The 22,346-nt window shown below is 37.2% G+C and overlaps 1 protein-coding gene across 5 annotated transcripts in view; it reads right to left on the reverse strand.

Annotated features, from left to right (window-relative positions):
- tox2 (TOX high mobility group box family member 2) overlaps positions 1–22,346 on the reverse strand; it is a 123,068-nt gene that overhangs the window by 5,765 nt on the left and 94,957 nt on the right. For 2 of the 5 annotated variants that reach the window (XM_023325588.1, XM_023325585.1), the window contains exons 5-7: positions 9,158–9,424; positions 7,153–7,395; positions 1,199–1,279 (exon numbers count right to left, since the gene is read on the reverse strand). In XM_023325588.1, coding sequence (XP_023181356.1) covers positions 1,199–1,279; positions 7,153–7,395; positions 9,158–9,424 — 591 coding nt within the window. The remainder of the gene's footprint in view (positions 1–1,198; positions 1,280–7,152; positions 7,396–9,157; positions 9,425–22,346) is intronic. The other 3 variants (XM_023325586.1, XM_023325590.1, XM_023325589.1) reach the window with 3 other exon arrangements.

A 22,346-nucleotide genomic window follows, 5' to 3' on the forward strand; every position in this document is an offset into this window, starting at 1 on the left:
CAATGGTATTTAGAGGTGCAATCAAACTTTTTGTTCTTTTCTTCTTACATAAACTGACAAATGTCACAAAACAAAAGGGCAACAGGTGCACACACAGGATGTAAATCCTTCAAATGATCCTCCAATTACCTCCAATTCCACCCACCCCAATTCACTCTGAAAAGACTCCTTCATCCGTAATTAAAAAAAAAAAATAAGAGTCATTTTGAAGGATGAGGCTCAGTCCTGCATTCAGATTGGCTCCTCCTGAACGAGAGAGCGAAGGTTTGCAGGTTTATTTTTGTCTGTCAGATTTTTTTTTCTTTTGACTCTCAAACTACCATCATATGGCATCAATCAAGCCTCTGCATAGGATACCCTGAATGTGTAATCGCACTAGAGACAAGAGATGAGAATAGTCTTTTGAGTAGAAAGTATGGCACAGTGAAGAGGCTGATGAATTAACTATTCATGCCTTAATCAAGGTGCTTGTTTTCTGCACATGAGCATGAGAGGAAGTGTGGCGTCCCATTCGGGGGAGGAGGGCTAGAGAGGGCGAGTAGGAGGAGCTTGGCATATGCTAATGTAATTTAGATCTCAATATGTAGAACAATGTGGGGACAAATATGAAATGAAGTTGAAACAGTGCTACAACTGCTTTTAAGCTTCATACATGAGCTCTCTCTTTTTGCACAAACATGATCAGTCAAAAAATGGTAATGGTCTGGACTTAAACTGCTTCAAAGAGAGGGCAGTGGATGTGAGCAAACCTCAGCCAACACATTAGCAGCCCACCGGGGAGGAACCAAGCACCAGGAGGACGACAAATGACAGGTAATGTCCACTCCTGCTCTTACACATGCACGCTGATGAGCAGGCACGCAGACGTGCACTATTACTTTTTATTTCTCCCCAGGTTACAAATTGAGGTGTGTTTCAGGCCTAATTTCCCCTGTTTTCTTTGGAGCACACACACAGCCTTTCTCTTTTACCTCCACTCATAAATACATTTACATATTGACATGATAACATTGAAACATGCATTGTTATTCAACTCAATCATAATGCATATATACAGTATGTCTACATGAAGAAGTACTAAACCATCTTTGCTGTTAGTTGACCTTTTCTTTGGAATGAGAGAGGAATTCTGTCTAATTTATCATCCCTTATATTGCAGCTGACCCATGTATATCAAACATGTGACCCCCACTGTTACCTTGGAAACCAGACTGGCTCTGTAGGCGGCCAGGGCTTTCAGGTACTCCTTCTTAGCAGCCTCTGTTTTCCTCTTGTAGCTCTGCAGGAACAAACACAACAACAACAATGTTTGATTACAAGCCGATACTAAAGGTTGCAATGACCCTCCGTTTCACACTGACTGATGCGGATGAGATTCGGGGAGTCAGGGCTGAGATGGAAAAAAAAAAACAAAAAAACATTTCACATAAATTTGCCGCACAATTATCAGGTCAAGGAGATTTTTGCCCATCTGCATGATGCAGATGCATTCGAACCATTTGCTTCTTGAAAATCCAATTCAGCTCAAAATGAAATGTCAAGAAAGATTCTGCACAATAACATGAAAATAGAAGTTAAACGAGGAGCGAAAGCCTGTTTGTCGCTCTGCGCGCTTCTTTTTCAGTGTTCTTCTCTATTAAGGCTGTTGCTCATCTCTTAATCAGAGCTGATGTCGCAGCAAATCACTCAGATGTGAGAGAGAGAGAAAAAAAATAAAAGAACTCAAAACAGCTTTAGCAAAAAGGCAATCTTGAACTGTCTGAATGAACCTCAAATGATGCGTTGAGACAGGGAATTCAAGTTAATGTCATCACATGTCACTCACGGTCTGTGTGCAGCTGCTGCTGCCTTTTTCATGCAGCAAAAGAAAGTGTCAGAAAGTCCACCCTCAAATCAATAGAAAAGACTCAGATCTCAGCATTTTAATATGAAGGAGGGCACTCTTCTTTGCGTGAGTGAATGCAGCGGGTAATTACTGATCTTCTATGAGATACTGTCAGTGGCTACATGGGCAGGGTCATCTCTTCTCAGAGAGGTGGGGTAGAATAACCATTAAGCATTCATGGGTTGCCAAGTGAGCATAGGCTGGCAGCCGCTGACGCACGCACTCAATAAACAAACAAGCAAACAAGCAAGACAGCAAACAAAGCGGGATGAAGCCGGATACAATCTCTTGCTCAAACAGCTGATGTTTATCCTCTCACTCATCCATATTTACAATATTATCATTATTATCTTGATATACAGCAGCATCCAAAAGTATTAATTCCCCTGTTTTCACATTTTGTCATGTTACACCAACACCTTCCAGAGAACAGTTCAGTTGTAAAGAAATGAAGCGTAAACTATAGGCAGTAATCGAAAAGTCAGCCAAGAATCGCAAGCTAACTCTGGAGGGGTTGCAGAGATCCACAGCTTAGGTAAGAGAATCTGTTGATGGGAAAATATTTTGTTGTGTGCTTCACAATTGTAGCCTTGGTGGTAAGAAGAAGTCATGGTTGAAAGAAAGCTGTACGAGTTCTTTTAAAGTTGCCATACGCAAATAAGCCACGTAGAAGCCATAGTGGACAAAGATGCTAAGGGGAGATCAAAAATGAACCTTTTGGCCTACCTGCAAAATAATCATGCAAAGTAACACTGCCTATCAGAATTAATCAAATAATGAACATGGTGGTGGCAGTATTATGCTGATGTAATGGAAAAGAGCTAGAAGATAAAAAAGGGAAAATTTTAGAATAAACTCATTCATGGGCTCCAAAGGATATGAGTCTAGTGAAAGTTCTCTTAGACATGTTGCACTGGTTTTACACAGCACTGAGCCTGGAGGGGAGGGAACTTCATACCACACTTCTGTTTTCTGTAAACTTCTGTAAACCATGTATCATTTTCCTTCCGCTTCACAGCTATGCACTAATTTGTGCTGTTTTATCAAGCAAAATCCTCATGCAATACATTAAAGTGTGTTGTAATGCAGCACAATGTGAAAAAAAATTCTGCAAGGCAATAAATGTCTATACATTATGCAGCAAGCATAGGAAAATACTGTCAATTTTCCTAAAGTTTTCAAAATCATTTCTTAAGTCACTCTTTGCATCTTATAGAGTAAAAGTCTTTGCTTTTATTAACTCAAACTACTCCCAGCAGCCTTAATTTCAAATTAATTTAACACAGCTAATGATCTATGCAACGACAGATACTTTCAAGCAAATTACTATGCCTAAGGATGTCTAATTATTCCAAAGTGAGTGGATTCATTAGTGGTTGAAGCCGTCAAAGGCTGCAGGTCAGTATGAATTAAAAATAACAAAGCTGCAAGGAGGGATAGCATATGCCTCCAACGTAATCCCAGCACAGAGGTGTCCCATCTGAATTAGCCCCCTAATTGTACCTTAATGAATTGTTCTTGTTTGATAACCAGTTAATTACAGGAGACAATAACCCTGCGCCCTGCTGACACCGATGGGAATGATTACCCTGCGAACGTAAAACCAAATAATCGGTGAGAAACAGAAGTAAGGGTGGGGATGGTGGCAACCAAGGATAAAATGAAAGACATACTAAGTAGTAATGGATGAGAAATGTTAGAGGTGTAAAGAGGGGAGAGGAAAGAAAAACTAACATAATAAAAGTGTACAAAATCTGAGCCTAAACAAGGAGTTTAATATCCAAACATGCAGCTTAAATTAATTGACAGTCTGTTTTTGTTTTTTTGCTTTTTTTTGGTCTCTGACCTTTCAAAAGCACACAAATCCAAAACATGGACTCAATTAAATAAAGCTAAGGTTTCCCCTCACTCCTACGCAAATCCATTATCATTACCCCCCTTTTCACTGTTGTAAAAACTGAAAATTGATCTTAATCTCAAATAACAAAAACAAAAAAAGTGTTCTTTTATGTTTCTGGGGCAACATTAACATGTAGGCAGCTTGAGGAATAACACAGCCCAAATAACCCATTGATCTTACACTTTAAAGCACAGGTCATTGGAACCTGCATAACTAGAAAAAAATATAATGAAAAAGAAAAAAAAATGAACATAAACATGTCTTTGTTACGCTGTACTGTTGGATAACACAGGGGAAGTAGAAGAAACATAATGAAGATCAACAAATGGGATCACAAGCAAAAAGCAAATGATAACAGTGAAAAAGTGTTGATCTTGTCCAACTCAAAGGTCTAAAACGTGCTTCCTTTATTGCATTTATGTGAATTTTTGCTGCATGGTATGTTTGAGAAGCGCTATAGATAATTGGAAACAGGAGCTCTGATCTAGTTAAAACAAACCTGTGTGTAGGGGAAGGGTTGTGTTTACATTCTGGTGTTCCTGCAAGGCTCCAGAGGGTCTGACTAAGACATTAAAGAATACACCTCAACAGTGATGATGTGACGACCGCATGTTGGAAGGAAAAGCATAGTGGTGTGTATGTAAACAGATCAGGAACAGTTAACTATAAAATTGAAGCTGTATGTTGAAAATGTTTTCAGGAATGAGAAATTGGCATGAACAGCTTTCCTTACAGATGCAATTTACGAGAGTTACAGCAAAGAAGATATGTTTTTGTAGTTATGGACCTTTGAGGAGACATTTTAAGGACTTTATTAAGTGTTATTCATACCCTTTGAATTTTTGGGGGGATTTTTTGCTACCATTAACTTCTGTACATTATTTGGCGTTCATTTGGTAGATGCACACAAACTAATGTTATATTGGAAATTGGAAGGAAAATGCTAGATCCTTTTCTTTATAATTGAAAACGTTAAAGACGGCAATGAAGCACTCAACACCCATGGTAACTCTCGAGGAGCTGCAGAGTTCATCTGCTCAGGTGTGACAATCTGTCAACAGGGCATATGTTAATTTTGCTCTCCACAAATGTTGTGTTTACGAAAGAGCCGAAAAAATCATTGTTAAAAAGTTCATTTTGCAGGTTGCAACAAGACATGAGGAATACACAGCAACATATGGAAGAAGTCTATCTGCTCATAGGAAACCAAACCTGAATCTTTTAGCTTACAAGCAAAAATTTTAATGCTGCAATACACATTGAACATAACCATCTCAATGTGAAATATGGTAGTGGCAGCCTCATGCACATTGTTTACTTCAGCAAAGATAAAAGCTCTCTGCGTTGATAAAAATCTAATCGGGCTGAGGTTGAGATATTTTGCAGAGCTGTAGTTGTGATGAAATGTAGCTGTTAAACCGTTTTAGCTCATGGGAGCTGACAACATGCTCAACCTACTTCTTACCTTTTTATTTGAAAATAAGTTTAAAGTAATAACACATTGAAAGCATAATTTTCCATCCACTTCAGAATTACATGCTGCTTTTGTGTTGAGCTATTTCATGAAGTTGTCAAGATAAATGACAGTGGTAGTCTATTGTATTAATTAAAGCAATCACGGGGTTATTGCCCAGACAGAGTGCTACATTTCATTCAATAATGAATCATTAACTCAAGTTAATTATGTGTCCTGTGAGTTGACATGTCTGATTAAACACGTGATGCAGAAATAAAGAAATTAGCTGTAGAGTGGCACACTAAATGGGACAATTTTGCTGCTGTACTACTAGTTTGTTAGTTGTGTTCCTGTTTTCCTGGTTCCACTGTGAAGGACAAATGCATGTGAAATGTGTAAGAGGGAAACAGAAAATTTAAACTGTGAAAAAAATCGCCAGAAGACATAGGGTTAAGAAGCACAAACAATAACATTTCTGGAGCAGATGTCCTTGAGGGAAAACCAAGGACGAGGCAATTGCTAATCTTGTATTCCCAGCATGATCAAATCACCAGGCAACAGATATAAATAAAAGGACAGGAAATGAGGAATTCACATTCAAGGGTGTCAGCGGCGAAATGAAGATTCATGGTGAAGAGCCCCGGTGAAGGTGGCAAAAATTAACTACAAATAAAAGGGACAGCCGGCCTCCAAAGTCCGGCGTATAAAGCAGGTTCGGACGGGAAAGAAAAAGACACATGCTGGAGAGGGGCGCTGCAGAGAATGGGCTGCACTTTGTCATGGAGACAGGTGCTTTTATTTGACACCCAATAGGCTGTGCCTCTGACTGGATATTCTAAAAATATGAGTCTGCGCACGATCATCAGACTGTCTCATTTTCCGTTCATTTCACACTATCATTTGTTACCACAAAACACACAGAAACCTATTCAGCTCTGTTGGTCTGGAATGTTTGAATGAAATTGAAACTGTGCTCCATTGTGGGAATCAATAAACTGCAGTAAATGTTAAGGCGGTTTCATACGCACAGGTCGGGGTGTAATAAAACCAAATTTAGCTGATTACATCTACACCGCTGATGGCTAAAAACAATGTTTCACTTCCTTCAATAATCACATTTAATTCTGTACTGATTGTGAATGTGTAATCCAAAAGTAAACATATGAAACAAGAACTAAAAGCTTTTCAAACGTGACTGTAAATAAATAAATGTGTCACATCTCGCTGTCATCCAAGCTGTTTTAATGCAAAGCCTATAAAATCTTTTTAATCTGTACAAATGCTGTTTGTTTGTACTACTTCAAAACTACATTTTCTTGCATAAGTTTATCACACAGCAAACAAATAAGAAGCTCAAAGACATGTTAATAAGGATGCTTATGAAGAAGAAAGAAAGTGTACCGTAAGCTTTGTAGCCGTAAGCCGAATCTCTTTGATTCAGTGATAGCAGTGACTGGTTAACAAGTAAAAATGTATATTTTGTGGGAACAAGCTGCAATGTTTATCTAATTTTATCTGCTAGATAAACCAGTGTTTTTGTTTCACCATATCTAAAAGTTCACTTTAAAGTTTTCACATTTTCAGTTTACAACTTACAACCACAAACTGTTGTATAGTGAAAGAAAAATTATACAAGTATTAAAATTTATTGCACAAAGAAAAATCTGAAGTGATTAAACAGCTTTAAAAACGATCGAGAACCACAAAATTCATTGCCCTCCTACAATCCTACCAAGACAAGATGTGTGTATGAAGAGTGATGGTGTGTGGTGGAAAACTATCACTGAACATCATGTGGCCTGAACACACCACAGTATGAAATTCCGTGTGTGTGAAATGTGAAACAAGACATCCAAAGCATTGTACCTTTGAATCCAATTTACTCAACTGAACATGCGTGTTTTTGTTTACCTGTTTCTGCTCCTCTCCCAGTCCATCCCACATGGAGGCGACTATCTTGGAAACATCTCCAAAGGTTGCGTTTGGATTCTGTCCTTTGATGGCTGCCTGGGTGTCTCTGAAGAACAAAGCGTAGGCTGACACCGGCTTGGTCGGCTCATTAGGGTCCTTCTTCTTCTTCTTCTTTTGGGGCTTGGGCTTGGGCTTCATCATCTCTGAAGATGGCCGTTTCTCACCCGTCATCTGGAAGACAATCAGTGCACACACAACACAGAAACGGCTTATTGATACTGAAGTTGGTTTTAGAATTTACATGTACAAAGAAAAAAAAAACTTCACCAAATGAATAATTGTAAATGTGATGAATGCCTGTAACACTGGGTCCTGGTGAAGCGTGTAAACTTAATTAACTCTATAATTTGATTGCTCAGTTCAATAACCAACATTTGGATATTGCAGCAATGTTTCACTGACAGAAACACTTTCACAAGTTGACAGAAATTGTCTTTCTTCTCTCCTAGAGCACTTTGTCAGAAATATCATGTGCTAGTTGAATTTATCAGACCTTTTCAAATCTTTATTTTGCAGTTGCTCAGCAAGTCATAAATTCAGACTTTTCATGCCTGGGCTGAAGGGAATTTTAAATCGTCTGATGTATCTGCTCTGGCTTTGATGTGGTCTCAGAATGAATTGGAGAGAGCAAATGGAATTACTTACTGATAGAAGAGATGGTAATCATTTTTATTCACATGCGCCCTGTGAAGCCCGGCAGAGATGTATAGGCCTAGAAATATATTTTTTAAACCAAAGCATCCCCCATTTACTTATACTGTATCACTACGAACTGCCGGCTAAAAAGAGATGAATCTGAAACATTGATGAGGTGGCAAAGTCAGTTATATACTCATCTGCATTCCTCCTGATGAAAACTGAGCAGTAAAAATGGATTGTGGCCACAGTGCATAAACAGGATCAGGCTAAAGATCTGCTGTTGTTAAAAGACATTTCAACAAAAGCAGAATTTAGAGTCAGACTTTAAACCTGAACATGACTAAAGAAGCAGCAGAGATCTGAACTGTTAAGATGTGTATGATTTTCCGACAAAAATGTTATTCAAATACCAAAAAAAATAGGAAACCTCACTGAGTATTCAGTTCTTCATAGAGAAATGTTTATGCATTGATATTTAATCAATTTTACCTCTGAAAAAAATATATATTCACAGATGATCAACACATTGTGCATTGTATTACTCTTTACAGAAAATATTTTTTAGCTGAGCAAAAAGTTAGAACACCCTACCTACATAGCTGTCCTAAAGATCTCAGCTTTGACTCAGTCAGGGACTTTCCATTTGTTATTTCTCAGCTAACTTCTACATCAGCTTGAATTTTCTGACAGAATGTTTTTAAGTTTTCCTCAAGCACCCTTTGATGCAAAGTAGAATAGTATGATGGTGACATCGCCAGATCCTGCCGTTCCCAAACCATGACATGTCCACCTCTATGCCTCACAGTTTGTGTGACTGTCTTTTCCTGGCATTCTGTGTTTGGCTTATGTAAAACATGTAACTTGTTCTGGTGTCTGTATAAGTAGATTTTATACTAATTTCGCCAAAAAAGCATGATTCCAGAAGTCTTGACTTTGGATGTTGTTTTGTTTTTTTGCTTGTTTTTTTTCTGGCAAATTTTAAATTGGTCTTATTTTCCTTAGAGGGCAAAAGTTTCTGTGTTGCACACCTCCTATAAAAGTTAAACTTGTGCACTCCCTTTTTGATTTATAAAGAGTGTGTTTTCAACATTCAAAAAAAACCAACCAAACGTGGCAAGACACTGAACTTAGTACTAAACTACCAAGCAATTACACACATTAGAGTGGTGTAATAATTTTAACTCCAGCACCAGCAAAATTATCAAAAACTCAAAAATAATTCTGAATTCCTCCAAAATGCTACTATGCTGGCCATTAAACCATATCAGACAAGTCCCTGCCTCTACTAAAGAAGCCACATCAGTACCTTTGAATGAGGATCTGTCTCCTCCTCCTGATTGGAGCTTGAAGGAGAGGGTGTGGCTGATTTACTCCCAGGAGGCGAGGGGGAACCATGAGGCAGTGCGCTCCGGCTGACCTGAGGGTTTAGCTGAGACAGTGCGCTCATGGGGTTGGGCAGTATCGGAGGTGAGCTGTTTATCATGGGGTGGTTACGGGCAGGATCGTAATGAGCGCCGTCAGGGTGCTGGTGATGGTGTTGCTGTTGGTGGTGGTGCAAAGCCATCTCCTGCATCTGGGATGAGAGAAGAACACCAGCTTTACTATCTTCTCTGCTCAGAGCAATAAATGTTGCCAATTAGCCAAATGTGCAAATATTTTTAGGTGGAGATGACATTTTTGATGTGATATAGTCTGCATAATGTTTGGGGGAAAAAAAAGAAACGCTCACGGGACTAATGTAGACTTGAACCCTTTAATATGTACTAGCACATTCTAAAATTTTGAAACTTTTCCTTAAGGTTTCCTTATTTTGGGGGGCAAAATGATCTAGCACTGTCCAAGGGTCTGAAATGTTATTTTCTATGGGTCGTTGAATGAAACAGAATGCACTAATGAGTCACATAGTATCAAAGTATCTATTATCCTCTATAAAACAATTATCTAGTTTCAAGAAACACATAGAACAAATTCTTATTGAAACAGCATCACACACACCCGTTAATGCTGAAGCTTCCTGCTAGACCAAAAAAACTAACTTATTTTTGATTTCTCACTCGACTTGTTGGTTTCTGTGCCTGTTTTCTATTATTTCGGTTCCTCACATTGCTTTATCTTACTGTTTTTGTGGCATCTACATTTGATCTTCAAAAGTTTGGTGTTTTGCATCAACATATCAAAGCGGTCAACCAAGGGTCTAAATCTAATTTGATATTAGGTCCAGTTAACACAGGAATGTTGTTAATTTGAGTTGTATGACATTCAATGAAAGATGTCAGAACTCTTTTTATAAGTAGTCAGGTAGTGTCAGCTTAGAAAGTCAAGCCAAAAGCCATGAGAAAATCCATTCCAAACCGTACAATTATACAGGTTGAAACTCACTTCAGGTAGACCTGTGGTGAGGCAGAACCACTGCTGAACTAGCACTTTGTAAAGAAAACATTGGTCATCCTGCTAGTGGTGGAAAAGAAGACTTCCTTGCACTTAATATCGCAGCAATTTGTTCATGATTTGCAGCTGAAGCCTACCACCGCCATCTTGCTTAGAATGAGCTTCTTTACGTTCCTTTAAGTTTTATTCTGATTCCTCCTCTTTTTGAATCAGTTAATAAGTATGTTTTAGAACATGTCAGAAGATTGTATTGAAAGAATCTTTTTTTTTTGTAGCGTTAAAGGGATCAAGAACTGAGCAGTTAGCATCTTTAGCTTGTTGACTGACATAATAACAGCCAAATCCCATCACTGAAAATATTTCTCAACAGTAAACAGAAATATTTCAGTGCTACTATAAGTTTTTGTTTCACCAAACTTAGCTTCTCTGGCAATAGTGCTTTCTTGGCAGTAGTTCTGTTTCAACTACTGTAAACACTGGCTCTGTTCTACTGGTTCTATGTCAGTATAACTTGAAACCAGTCCAGGAAAAAAACACATTTTTAAATATCCCAGGATATATGCCACAGGATATATGCCACAATAGACGTTCAGAGAGGTGCACGATTTACAGGGTGGGCTCATGGAGATTAATACACACTTTAAATATGAGCTGTTTTTGCTTTTGATTAGTAAAATTTATGACAATAAAACATTTAAACATCTACCTTCAATAATCATAAAAAGCAGACCTGCAAAAATATCACAATAACAATGCATGCCATTTCCTAATCCCAATGGACTGCTTAGATGAAATATTTGGTAGGGCATATTTTAAGTGCCATGAATGCTAATTCGTCCAGCAAATAATATTCTAACCTGCTGGGTAGACTTCACTTGCCCTCAATCCTCACACTAGATATAAATACATTGTTTTCTGGCCAAGATATTAAAGCTCAAAAGGACTGGTGGGACATTGTGATGAAGAAAAAATAATAAAAGCTTCAACATTTTTTTTTCTCAATCGTAATTGATAATCAAGATCAGGATCAGAATACGCAGTAACAATATTAATAATAATAGATAGATATTATGATTTACATATGTATATATAGTAACCATCTGCATACACTGCAATCCTCTACCAAGAGTCAAAAACATTTTCTTTGTGATGTAATGATGCTGCTCCAAGCTACGTCTTTGGATGTGGAAAGTAAAAGCCATTCTGTAATAGGATCAGTAAAGAACAGGCTTTAGTACCAACTTTGGTTAAATAACGTAACCACTTGGGTGGAAACACCTGACATTTTAGTAAAAGTTAAATGATGCTGAAACTACAAAAATGGGAAGTAAATAGAAGCATATATTAAAATATAGGTTTTCCAGTCTTTTAATGTCTAGTTTAAGCTATTCAGTTTCTTTTCTCACCACAATGAGTCACTCAGTGAATTGTATCCTAAGCGAATTGTGAATGTTATTCTATTTGACGACGTATCCCTTAAAATGAAATGTAATTTTTGAAGCCATTCTCTTTAACTTTCATTCCTGCTTATTTCCGATGACCTCTTGAGGGAATAAATGCAGCAGTTCTCAGACTTAATTGGTTATGAAGAAGGACTTCAGTTCCTGCAGCTGAAAACGAATTCTTGAGAAGCCAGAGCTTTCAGCACCTGGTGAAGCAATCACTGAGCCAATGATATTGATCAACAACCCTATCAGCCCCCTGTAGGTACATTATGCTCACCGTGTGCAGTGAAGTAAGAAAAAATTACTTAGTGACACGTCAAACAACACCTTTTTCGCAATAACTCGAATCACAAATAGAAGCAAAAGTGGTGCTCACAGCTGGAGAAAGAGCCCTGCATGAAGAACACCCTGCAATAATTACAGAGTCAGGTTCTCGCAAAGTTCTGGTCTTGGCTATCTTTAATCGCCAATAATAACCAGATCAAAAGCTCTTCTTCAAGATTCATGCGGACATAACATGAGCACTGTGCAAAGGATGCTTTTAATGCAGGCATAAATGGGAATGTTTGGCAATTTACAGATCAGAAAGTGATGAGCTTGCATTTGTTAGATCTTTTAAACATTTATGAGTTAAATAATACATAACACATTAGTGCAGTGCTAAAAAGATCAAATTGAAAGGGCCTGAGCATATGAGGTCTTGATAAACACGAGCTGACGTTCAGAGATGAAGGCTTGGTTCTCTAATCATAATTGGTCCCAGAAGATTGCTAGAATAAAAATGGACTACAAAGTAATGTTGTGCACTTCTCTGGCCTGCTTTGAAAACTCATAATATTCACACTACATTAGATTCTGCATTTGCCTCAGCAGCTGCTCACAAAAGCCAGCCCTGAACAAAGACATTCCTTTTGCATTTCAAATAACCAAGCTGTAACCTCCCCCATCCACGGAAATCTCAGACTTCCAATCTAATCTAAAACATCATTACTACACTACTGAAAATGTGAGAAAATAGTGATGGCAAAATAAGTTGTTCTAAAAACCAAGGAGAACGAAAGAAATGGATAGAAAAGAAGGAACACAATCTATTAATTTTTCATTTCCATGGACTTGGAAGGATTCTCCCTACCCAAGAAGTACTGAAAAAAAAAAACAAACAAACAAAAGAAAAAACAATTAATCAAACAAGAATGGCCTATCATTGCTGTGGCAGATGCATTTCCATAGCAACAGCCTCCTAGCAAAATTGTCACCCTTTAATCTGAGTCAGACCGTGTTTAATATAAACAAGAAAGAGACATGCAAAGCAGTTCAGGAAAAGGAGAGCAATGCTTTATGTTGAAAGAATTAGTATCTGGATACAAATATAAAAAACAACAATAAAAGACATATGGCACAATAGACAAAAATCTGTTATTTTTCTCTTGTGGATGCAATATCAGAAATGATTTTAACTAAATAAACGACTTCATCTTTTACATTAAGTACAACTTTTCATTGATTTTATGTGTGTGGCTTCAGTTGTGGTAAATTTGCATGTTTTGATTCCTATTTCATGAAGTCGTTGTAATCTAAAAAATAAGTAAATAAGTTATTTCAACACAACTGCATAGCTATTTAAAAATATCGTAGTGTCAAAAACCAACTTTAAGTCATATTACTGAATTCTTGCCTCTTGCTCAAAGTACTGTCACCATAATAATTTATTTCTTATAATAATTCCAGTGTTATTTTTGCAGCTGAGTGCTTTAATTGGTGCTTTCACCTGTATGAGGAAGAAAAAGCAAGAGGTTATCACACAGTAGCAACAAACCTAGGCTAAATAAAACTGGCTGCAGACGGCTGTGCAAATATTATAAAAGAATCTGATAAAGGTTGCCGGTTGCCATAGGTACTGTATGCTAATTCCTAATGGTGTCTTTCAAATTGCAAGGTAAAAGTGCACAAAGAACAACTGTATTTAATTCGTCTTTGCTCTTTTTATTAACTGCTGGTAACATTACATCGAAAACAGGAGGGTAGCTGTGACCTCTAAATTGCAGCATTTTTAGCAAACAAAAAAATGATACTTATTTGACTAGGCAACATCCAAAATGCTGGATTCTTATCACTAGAAGTGAAGACAAGCAGACAAAGTTGTTATAAGGTTTTAAGGTAACTCAAGTTTGGTATTTTCTCCTGTTATAGAGCTGATGGTGCTAGCAGTCAGCCAGCTGTGTATGTTAGCAAATAAAGACAAGCAATGAATTTATTCCAAATAACAGGGTATATTTGATGTTATTGCAAACATGTGACATTCACAAAATCCCAGTTTACATCCATCTTAGTGTACATGAGGCAGACTGATAAGTCATAATTGATGAGACAAACATCAGGAAGCCTGAAATAACGTAACTCTAGGTAAAAGGGTGAGTTGGAAACAGTATCAACTTTCTAGTGGTCTGGTGGGAAAGTGTACACGTTTATTACCAGAAAATATGATCTTGGATGCTGTGGATTTAATTATTTTCAGTTTGAGTTGTTTTAAATATTTAAAACCAGATAAGACAAGCTGGTGTTCATACTTACGTTTATTTCTTTTAATTTTGTTTACATTTTTCTGTAAAAATAGATATTACCTCTTTTAAAATTGTCTGGTGCCTCCATGGTGTTTTAACTGACACTTAAAATTTTTCTACTTAGTACATGAGACAGGAATAGATTTTGAACACTAGATTTACTGATCTGATCATTTAGTGGCCACTGCATTTTTTTTTTTTTTTTAACAATAGGATTATGATATATTTGCTCTTAGAACAATTTATTGTAACATGTGTATTTTCATTTAATATTATTTATCAGAATCAATAAGAATGTGATATTTTCTTCTGGCCAATATCAGACACAATAAAAAAAATAAAACCTAAAGTAGAGAAAGGTATGCGACAGACTGGCGAACTGTCCAGGGTGTACCCCGCCACTTCTATTGCTCTCAATATCAATAGCAATAGTGCTATTGATGTCATGTTTATATATATATATATATATATATATATATATATATATATATATATATATATATATATATATATATATATATATATATATATATATATGCATATGCATATATATGCCTTTCCAAAGTCAGAAATGGGACAATTGGGTTTTACTTTTGGTGACAGGCAGCCAGGAAAAGCCAAAGTGTGATGTAAAGCCAGGAAACTCGGTGTGAGCTTGTTCCTCTGCCTTCGTTACGCCTGTCATGTCTGTATTCACATCTTGTACATCATAGTCAAATGGGAGTCAAATAACAAAGGCTTTCCAATTATGTGTAGCACAATATGTGAGAGATGGAATATCACAAAGGCATTGTTCCCCCTCTGCTCCTGCTGACCCTACCTTCGAAATAGTTTCATGGCCACTCCAATTGCATGCACCATTTGATTTAGCTAAAGGGATTTGACCACCAGCACTGAGATGTAAGAAGAAAGGAAGAAAGTCCTATACACAGCTATAAGAAAAGAAGGAGAATTATGCTCCACAGTTGAGCACAGCAACTGAACTCTGGGATTTACCTACTAATGTTATTATCCATTTACCATCACTTTGACAATGCAGATAAGAGTATGCAAATTTATTTCACTGGCATCATCACAAAACTAGTCCATTATGCTATTGATTCTGTAAATCTTAGTACAATAGATATAAAAAAATTATTGAGTGCTTTAAAGATATGAAGAGAATTTACCTTCGAATTTTAAGTTATAAATAAAAATATAAAAATGATGAAGCATTTTGTCCTCAGATGTTCTTTGATATTTGTCTAATTTGGTTTTCAAAGAGAAATCACCTGCTGACTCTTTTAATCAGCAGTATCAGAAATTTCCTTGTCCCGTCCTGCCCTGTTTGAATAAGCTGCACAGTGATCGATGCCTCTGTGACTCCAAAGACTTCCTCTCCTACTCACTGCTTGACTGGAGCCATCTTGTTTGGAGTGATGGCTCACTCACACAGGTTCACGGCTGCTATTGTAAAATCAGCCAGCGTTTAATTGAAACAAATGACTATAATAATAGAACATTATCCCTGCAGGCACCCGGCCATGACAGCTTTAATTAGAGGCGCGTTCGAGACTGATCCTTCAAAAGCACAGCCGGTGCGCAACAAGGTGGTAAACACGCCTTTAGGTTGGGAACAGACCCGGCTCCTTGCAGCCCTCAAAGCTACTTCTCATTTACCCCGAGGGCAAAGCACTAACAACTCTGTTCCTCAAAGAGCCTTCAAGCCTCCCACCTCTCCTTCCTCCTTCTCGCTTCCTTTCTGTGTCTCTTTCTCTCTCCTATCATGCATGTCTTTGGTTTATCAAGCTTATGGATGCCCTGGAGGGTCATTTACACAAGCTGAGGAGAATTAATAAGAGAGTGGATTCATGAATCATACACTGCTTATGTATGAAAGCAAAGGCAAAGCGCTGTGTCGGCCTTCTTGTGACATCAGACAGATGCTGCTAAGTAAGGAGATATGATGAACAGTGGATGCCTGATGTTTCAAACAGAAAAATATAAGTGTATAAGTGATGTTGTTTTAAGCAAAGCACTGAAATTTTTTTTATTGTACAGTATTTATTTGAACAGAGCTCTCTTTGTGTTGTCAAAACAAATTACTTTGATCATTTCAGTAACAATTCTATATAATATTCCAAGTCACATTTATAAGCCACATGTTTCTCTACTTTCTCTGCTCAGATGAGATTACAAAATTATTCTACATGGAAAACAGCAGCAACTTAAATGTAAGCTACTCTAAAAGATAATAATTTGTAGAAATCACAAATTATTTGTGATTTGTAATTTGTAAAAATCACAAATGTACAAATTTTACTTTTAAAGGTTAGGATTACACAAAACAAAATTATTCAGATATCATAATCACAATAATAAGATTCCAAAGTCAGTACGCAAAATGGTCTCAGAACATGAAGATGTTCCGTTCTACTTTTGGTTTAATACGTCTTTTGTAACAGAAAACAAGCTGTTTTTGTCCAGAGAAGAGTTGGATAACCCACATAAATCTAAAACCTGGAACATATACATAGTGTACTATAAGTAGACTAGCACTTGAGTACTGTTCAGTACAAGTATTGCTAATAAATGAGATAACTAACTGAGCTGTGGTCATATTGACAAAATAGACCACTCAAAAGCCATCAGTATTTTTTATAACAATGTTTTATATTTCTTACAACAGTTATAGCAAATATGTGTTATTAGTGAGTATCTTTAAATATATTCAGGTATCTGTAGATCTTTTAAAATCCCTCTGTTTTATGTTTGGTGAACAACAGTAGAATTATTATCCCAACTGTGAGTCAACGTTATTAAATTTTGCCAATATTTTACTTGCACTGACTGAAGTACTTGGCCTTATTAAAAATGTCAAACATGCCGTGCTCTATATAAGATAAGGAAACTCCTATATTGCAAAACATAAACTTAAGAGCTATTTTATGAATTAGATTTATTTAATAATTTTCTTCCATATTATTTTAGCCATTCAGATTAAATGACTGTTATTGTTACTGTTCAGGATTTATTCTAAAACGGAAAAGTGATATATCTCACACAAAAATAAAATAAAATAATCTATTTCAAATAGATCAGATAGAAAATTTAACCAGTTTAAACACAGGATTGAGTCTAAAAACAAAATTACGGGCGACAGTGTTATAATAGCACAGGAGGAATAATTTGAAGAAAGAAGTTGCTATTTTTTGTGAGAACTGTGAGCCCCTTAAACATTTTTCAGAGTGAATCTTTGGCAGTGAAAAAAGCAGAGGTTGATTTGCAGATAGTAATGTCATGATGTCCCCCTTGGCACCATCCTCCATGTTCCTCATTACCAATAATGTGAGATAGAACCTCCTTTACTTTTATCCCCCCGGCCCCCTCCAATCCCTTCCACTATCACCCCTAGTTTTCTTTCTTGTTCCTCAGTTCCACCCCCTCTCTTTTTCTCTCTTGTGGTCCCTTTTTCTCCCACTATCTTGCTCCCTCTCCGCCCGGGTGTGTCTCTGAGCTCACCTCACAAAGCACAGCGTCAGAGAATCAGAGCCTTGGCTGACATGACATGTAGGAGATGGTTGTGAGGAGCGGCGGGGACACACACTCATGACAGCAGAAGGCAAGGCTCCTCCACTGCCACTAATGAGACTCCTGACTGCCGTGTCAAACACACGGGGTGTGCGTGCGTGTGTGTGTGCTCAGGGCACCAGGAAAAATGCAGAAGTAATGAACACAAAACAACAAAGAGCACACATATTTATGAAACAGCACACAGTATTCTATATGCCATGCAATTAAAGGTCATGTCAAAGTAATATGTGTATGTAAAAAACACACTCACTGAGAATTTCACACATCTGACAGGGGCCATCTTCACCTTATCATCAAGATTTGAACTATTGTAGCAGCAAAATGCCAAATAAATCAACCACTGACTACTGTGACCATTAAAAGAACCAACCTGTAAGACAGACTTGTTTAACAGGTTTTCCTTGATTTATTTTTTTCTCCATATCTATAATAACAACAGGAAACACTAAGATCACTTTCTAAGGTCTCAGAATAGTTGCTGGTAACACAAAAAGTCGACATGAAGTCATAATGGAACTTTTCTCTTTAATCTTGTGAAAATGTTGGCATAGTTTCTCACGCTTAAGACATCTTTAAACTACATTCTGTGCTCTTCTGCGATAAAACATCTGTGGTCCCCAAATTCAGCCCGCACTCTAAGCAAATAAACCAAGTGTCTTTTTAATCACCCTGCCTCAAGCCACTCCTGTGCACGTTAACCAACCAGAGTGGCGGCGTTGTTTTGAAGTGGTAGCTGGTGGCACAGCAGGAGGTGAGGCGGGGAGGGAGAGGCGTCCCAGAGCGAGAAGACACAGCTCTCCTCCACCACTGTGGCTGAACACTCCTGCCACCAGAGGCAGAATAACCTGATGGATGACTGAGATGGGGCACGGTGCAATATGGACACGATTTCATGCCATGATAAATCTCAGCGGGGGTGCGTGGCTAAGTGTAATATAAAATTCCTTATCTTTGTATCAGCTTCTCATAACACTGTCTATCTACTGTGACTGGAGCTGTGTTTTCTTTAGCTTCTGTTCTCTGCTTGAATACCACTGTTGATTACATCTACTGTGGATAAAGTCACAGGAAAAAAAAAAGAAATGATAGCTCATATTTTACTCTTCTGCTTCAGAAATATGATTACAAAGTGCCACTTGGGAGATGCTACTCTTCGTATTTTGATCACGGTGAAAAGCGAGATTATAATAAAATATTTTATTTGCAAAAAAACTGGTTCTCTTAAAAACGCCTCCAGAGTGAATGAAATGAAATAACATCACTTTTTAAAAATTTTTTAATTAACAGGCAGAAATTAAGTCACCTTATCCTTTGATAATATTAATGTTAATTGACCTTATCAAGGTAGAGAAAATAGACAAGTTGTCATTCAAGCATGCAATAAAAAATCCCTTTAAAATGGTGAAATTGGAAAGTAACCTCTACTTCTTTTAAAATATTTCTTAATATACAACTACAGTTTCATATCACATTGCCAGAGAAATAAGGCACTTTCTCCCAGGAGATGAGAAAAGAATTGAATTTTTCCTTATCGGTCATCTATTTTTCTGCAGAATGCTATTACTTGCTGCCTGCCGTTGCCAAGCAACAGGAAATATTAATAGGACCTTTTATTAGCTCGGCTTTACCCGTGGAGTACTAAAATGAGAAAGTGGAAAACATGAATGTGTTACATAAATCTTTGAACCTTTCAGGATTTGCACAAGTCTCTGTTTGTCCAGTGATTTATAGCGCTGATGGTTCATTTATGGGAGAGGGAGGTGTGAAATACCAAAATGGAACATTAACCTGAGGGACAATTTGAAAATAAACAATCACATAAAAAGTGGAGGGGGAAAAAAGGAAGGAAACCAGTTTAAAGAGAAACCATCCTCTCTCCTGGCTGATGATTTCAAGAGGCCATCAAACAAGCAAAAGGGATTTTTGTTCCACTAGAAGCATTGATCATTCAAAATCATCTACGCCCGAATAAACATTGGAATAAGTAATACAAGTCCCATTCTATCACTGGGCTTGTTGAACTGTGGTGAAAAGCGACAGACGTTCCATCAAGTTTTATTTTTTTTTTTCAGCCCCTTTAATCCCTTTTAAAAATGCCTGAAAATGAAGGTCTTTCAGAGGAGAAATAGGTTTTCTTCATCTGAATGGGGGCTACAGTATAAGCTCCAAAGAGCAGAAAGTCTTAAAAGACTATTTTAAAGTTCATATTGGCAAGAACTGTAAACACATTTAACGGCAGGACTTTCAAAATGTCATATTTTAAACAAGTTAGAATTACAGAGATTTTCTTCTTCCTTGAAAGCATCGTTACTAAAGCATCTCCTTTTGTTCCAGGTTTACACAGAAAACCAGCAGGTGTACAGTCGGAGATAATACGCTAGCTGGGAGCATCCGTCGGCGAGCGAACACATTAAAACACACCTCTACTCTCTTATCATTTATGCATCCCAGCTTGTCTGTGACAAGTTCAGTTGACATTGCAGCTCATATTTCATTCACACAGGCTTGGGGAGCGAGCACCTGCCAGGAGCACTTAATACCTTGTGAGGAAAAACAAAAGCATGAGACAAAAACACAGGCTTCCGTCCAAGTTAACATGACAGTCGGGGTGGGATTACTACTTGATAATTAACCTCAGTAGCTGAGGATAGGGAGCTTGTTTGGAAATTATTACTCTAAAATGTTGTAACAAAAGAAATTAGGAGAATGGATTTGAATATGAATGCAGCCAGCGGCTCTTCAGCAATACACTGACCAATATTCTGCTAAATTTACATTTTATATTCAAGAAAAACTTGAGATGATGATGAGATAATACTTTTGATGGAGCTAGGGTTGTTCATGCATATAGCTCTTTCTCCTCTTACTCTGCTATTATGCATAACATTACCTTCCTGATTATACATTCATCATCTGTTACATATTCAAAACATCACACTCAAGCCAGTCTGATGATGGCTCCTTCTGAATGAAGCACAAAAAACTTCATCAAAGATAATTTATTCCAGCTGCTAGCATTTTAAAACACCATATAGGCCTTTTCATCTTAAATATATTTTAGGCACACAGGTGTGAGGCTCACATAGAACAAAGTTTTTCAGCCAATGTATAAACAGTTTTGCTTTCTGCAAGTTCAGGTGTATTTGAAAGTGACTACAATGTGGCCACTTTGATCGCAAGTCCAAAAAATTATTCACCGGTAGCAACAGAGATGTGTATCTGTTCTGGGGCTGCATTGATAAGATCAATGGAACCTGAGCAAGGCTATTAAATTTCTAATGTGTTTTGGAACTTGTAGATGCTATGACAGTCAGGGCATTAATGGAGAGAAGCAGGGAGAGGCTTTGCCAAGTGCAGTGGAGCATCAGAGAAAAAGGGCTCTCTCAAAGATATCAAGTTAGTCCAGGAGCAATTTCAGACCACAACACAATAACTAGCAGAAATGACAATGAGCACTGAAAATGTACTCCTTACACAATTAGGAAAGTGGTTAATTATGTCTTTCATGTTGTGACTAGAGGAAAAAAACACTTTCAATTAACGTCCTCTATGAATGAGTGGATTAAACCAAGAAAATCTATTTTTCCTATGAACACTACAAGCACAAGAGGAACAGTTTAGCAAACATTGTGTCGAATATTTGTATAGATCTGACTAACTAATGGTTTCGTGCACTAACTAAAAGATAGCAATAGCCAACTTGTTCTTATAAAGAAGTGACCAACAAAACCAACATTTTGAAGAAACCTAATGCATTAATTTGAAGTATAAACAAATTAATAAATAAATAAGCTTAATTTTATATTGATGCAGATATTGCTGCTGATATAAACTATTTTCAGGTTTTCCCTTTTTTAATATTTTAATAAATTGTGTCTGAGTAACTGTTGGACATCAGTGATTGACAGCAACTATACCATACCATCTTCTTTTTCTCTTCTTGACTCTACTGAATTGGATTTAATGTTGCATTGAACTCTGGGGTCAAGTGTCACAAGTTCTTTGCAGTTGTTGCAGTTTTACATTTTTGTACTTTTGCATGTTTTCATGCATGCATTTTCTGCAGGCACTCCAGTTTTATTACACAATTGAAAACATACATGACAGGTTAATTGGCAACTTTCAGCCCTAAGGTTATTAGCCTTGTTAGTTTCTAAGATGAAGTGTGACTGATAACTGAGTCACTCTGCAAAGCTGAGTCGGATCAAGCAAATACAGAACACAGATGGATGAAATAAAATTAATTTATAGTTATATGGTAATAAGGCTTAGACAAGAATTATGATTAAAGAGAATTTGGGTGGCAGGACCATTTGTCCTGCACTATAATGCATTTTTAGGTTGGATCTTTAGCTAAAAAGCCAGACCCTGCCCCTGCTTTGACCCGTCAAGACCTCTACAGTGGTAGGCTAATCAAAAAAATAAAAAAACCTGCAAATGCGGCATGCTAATTCAGTGATGTTTCTACAATACTAAGAGTGGGTTGAAAATCTATAAGTAGATAAATTCTACTTTGATTTTAGCTATA

Source organism: Xiphophorus maculatus, chromosome 20 (genome assembly GCF_002775205.1).
Source record: "Xiphophorus maculatus strain JP 163 A chromosome 20, X_maculatus-5.0-male, whole genome shotgun sequence".
NCBI lineage: Eukaryota > Metazoa > Chordata > Actinopteri > Cyprinodontiformes > Poeciliidae > Xiphophorus > Xiphophorus maculatus.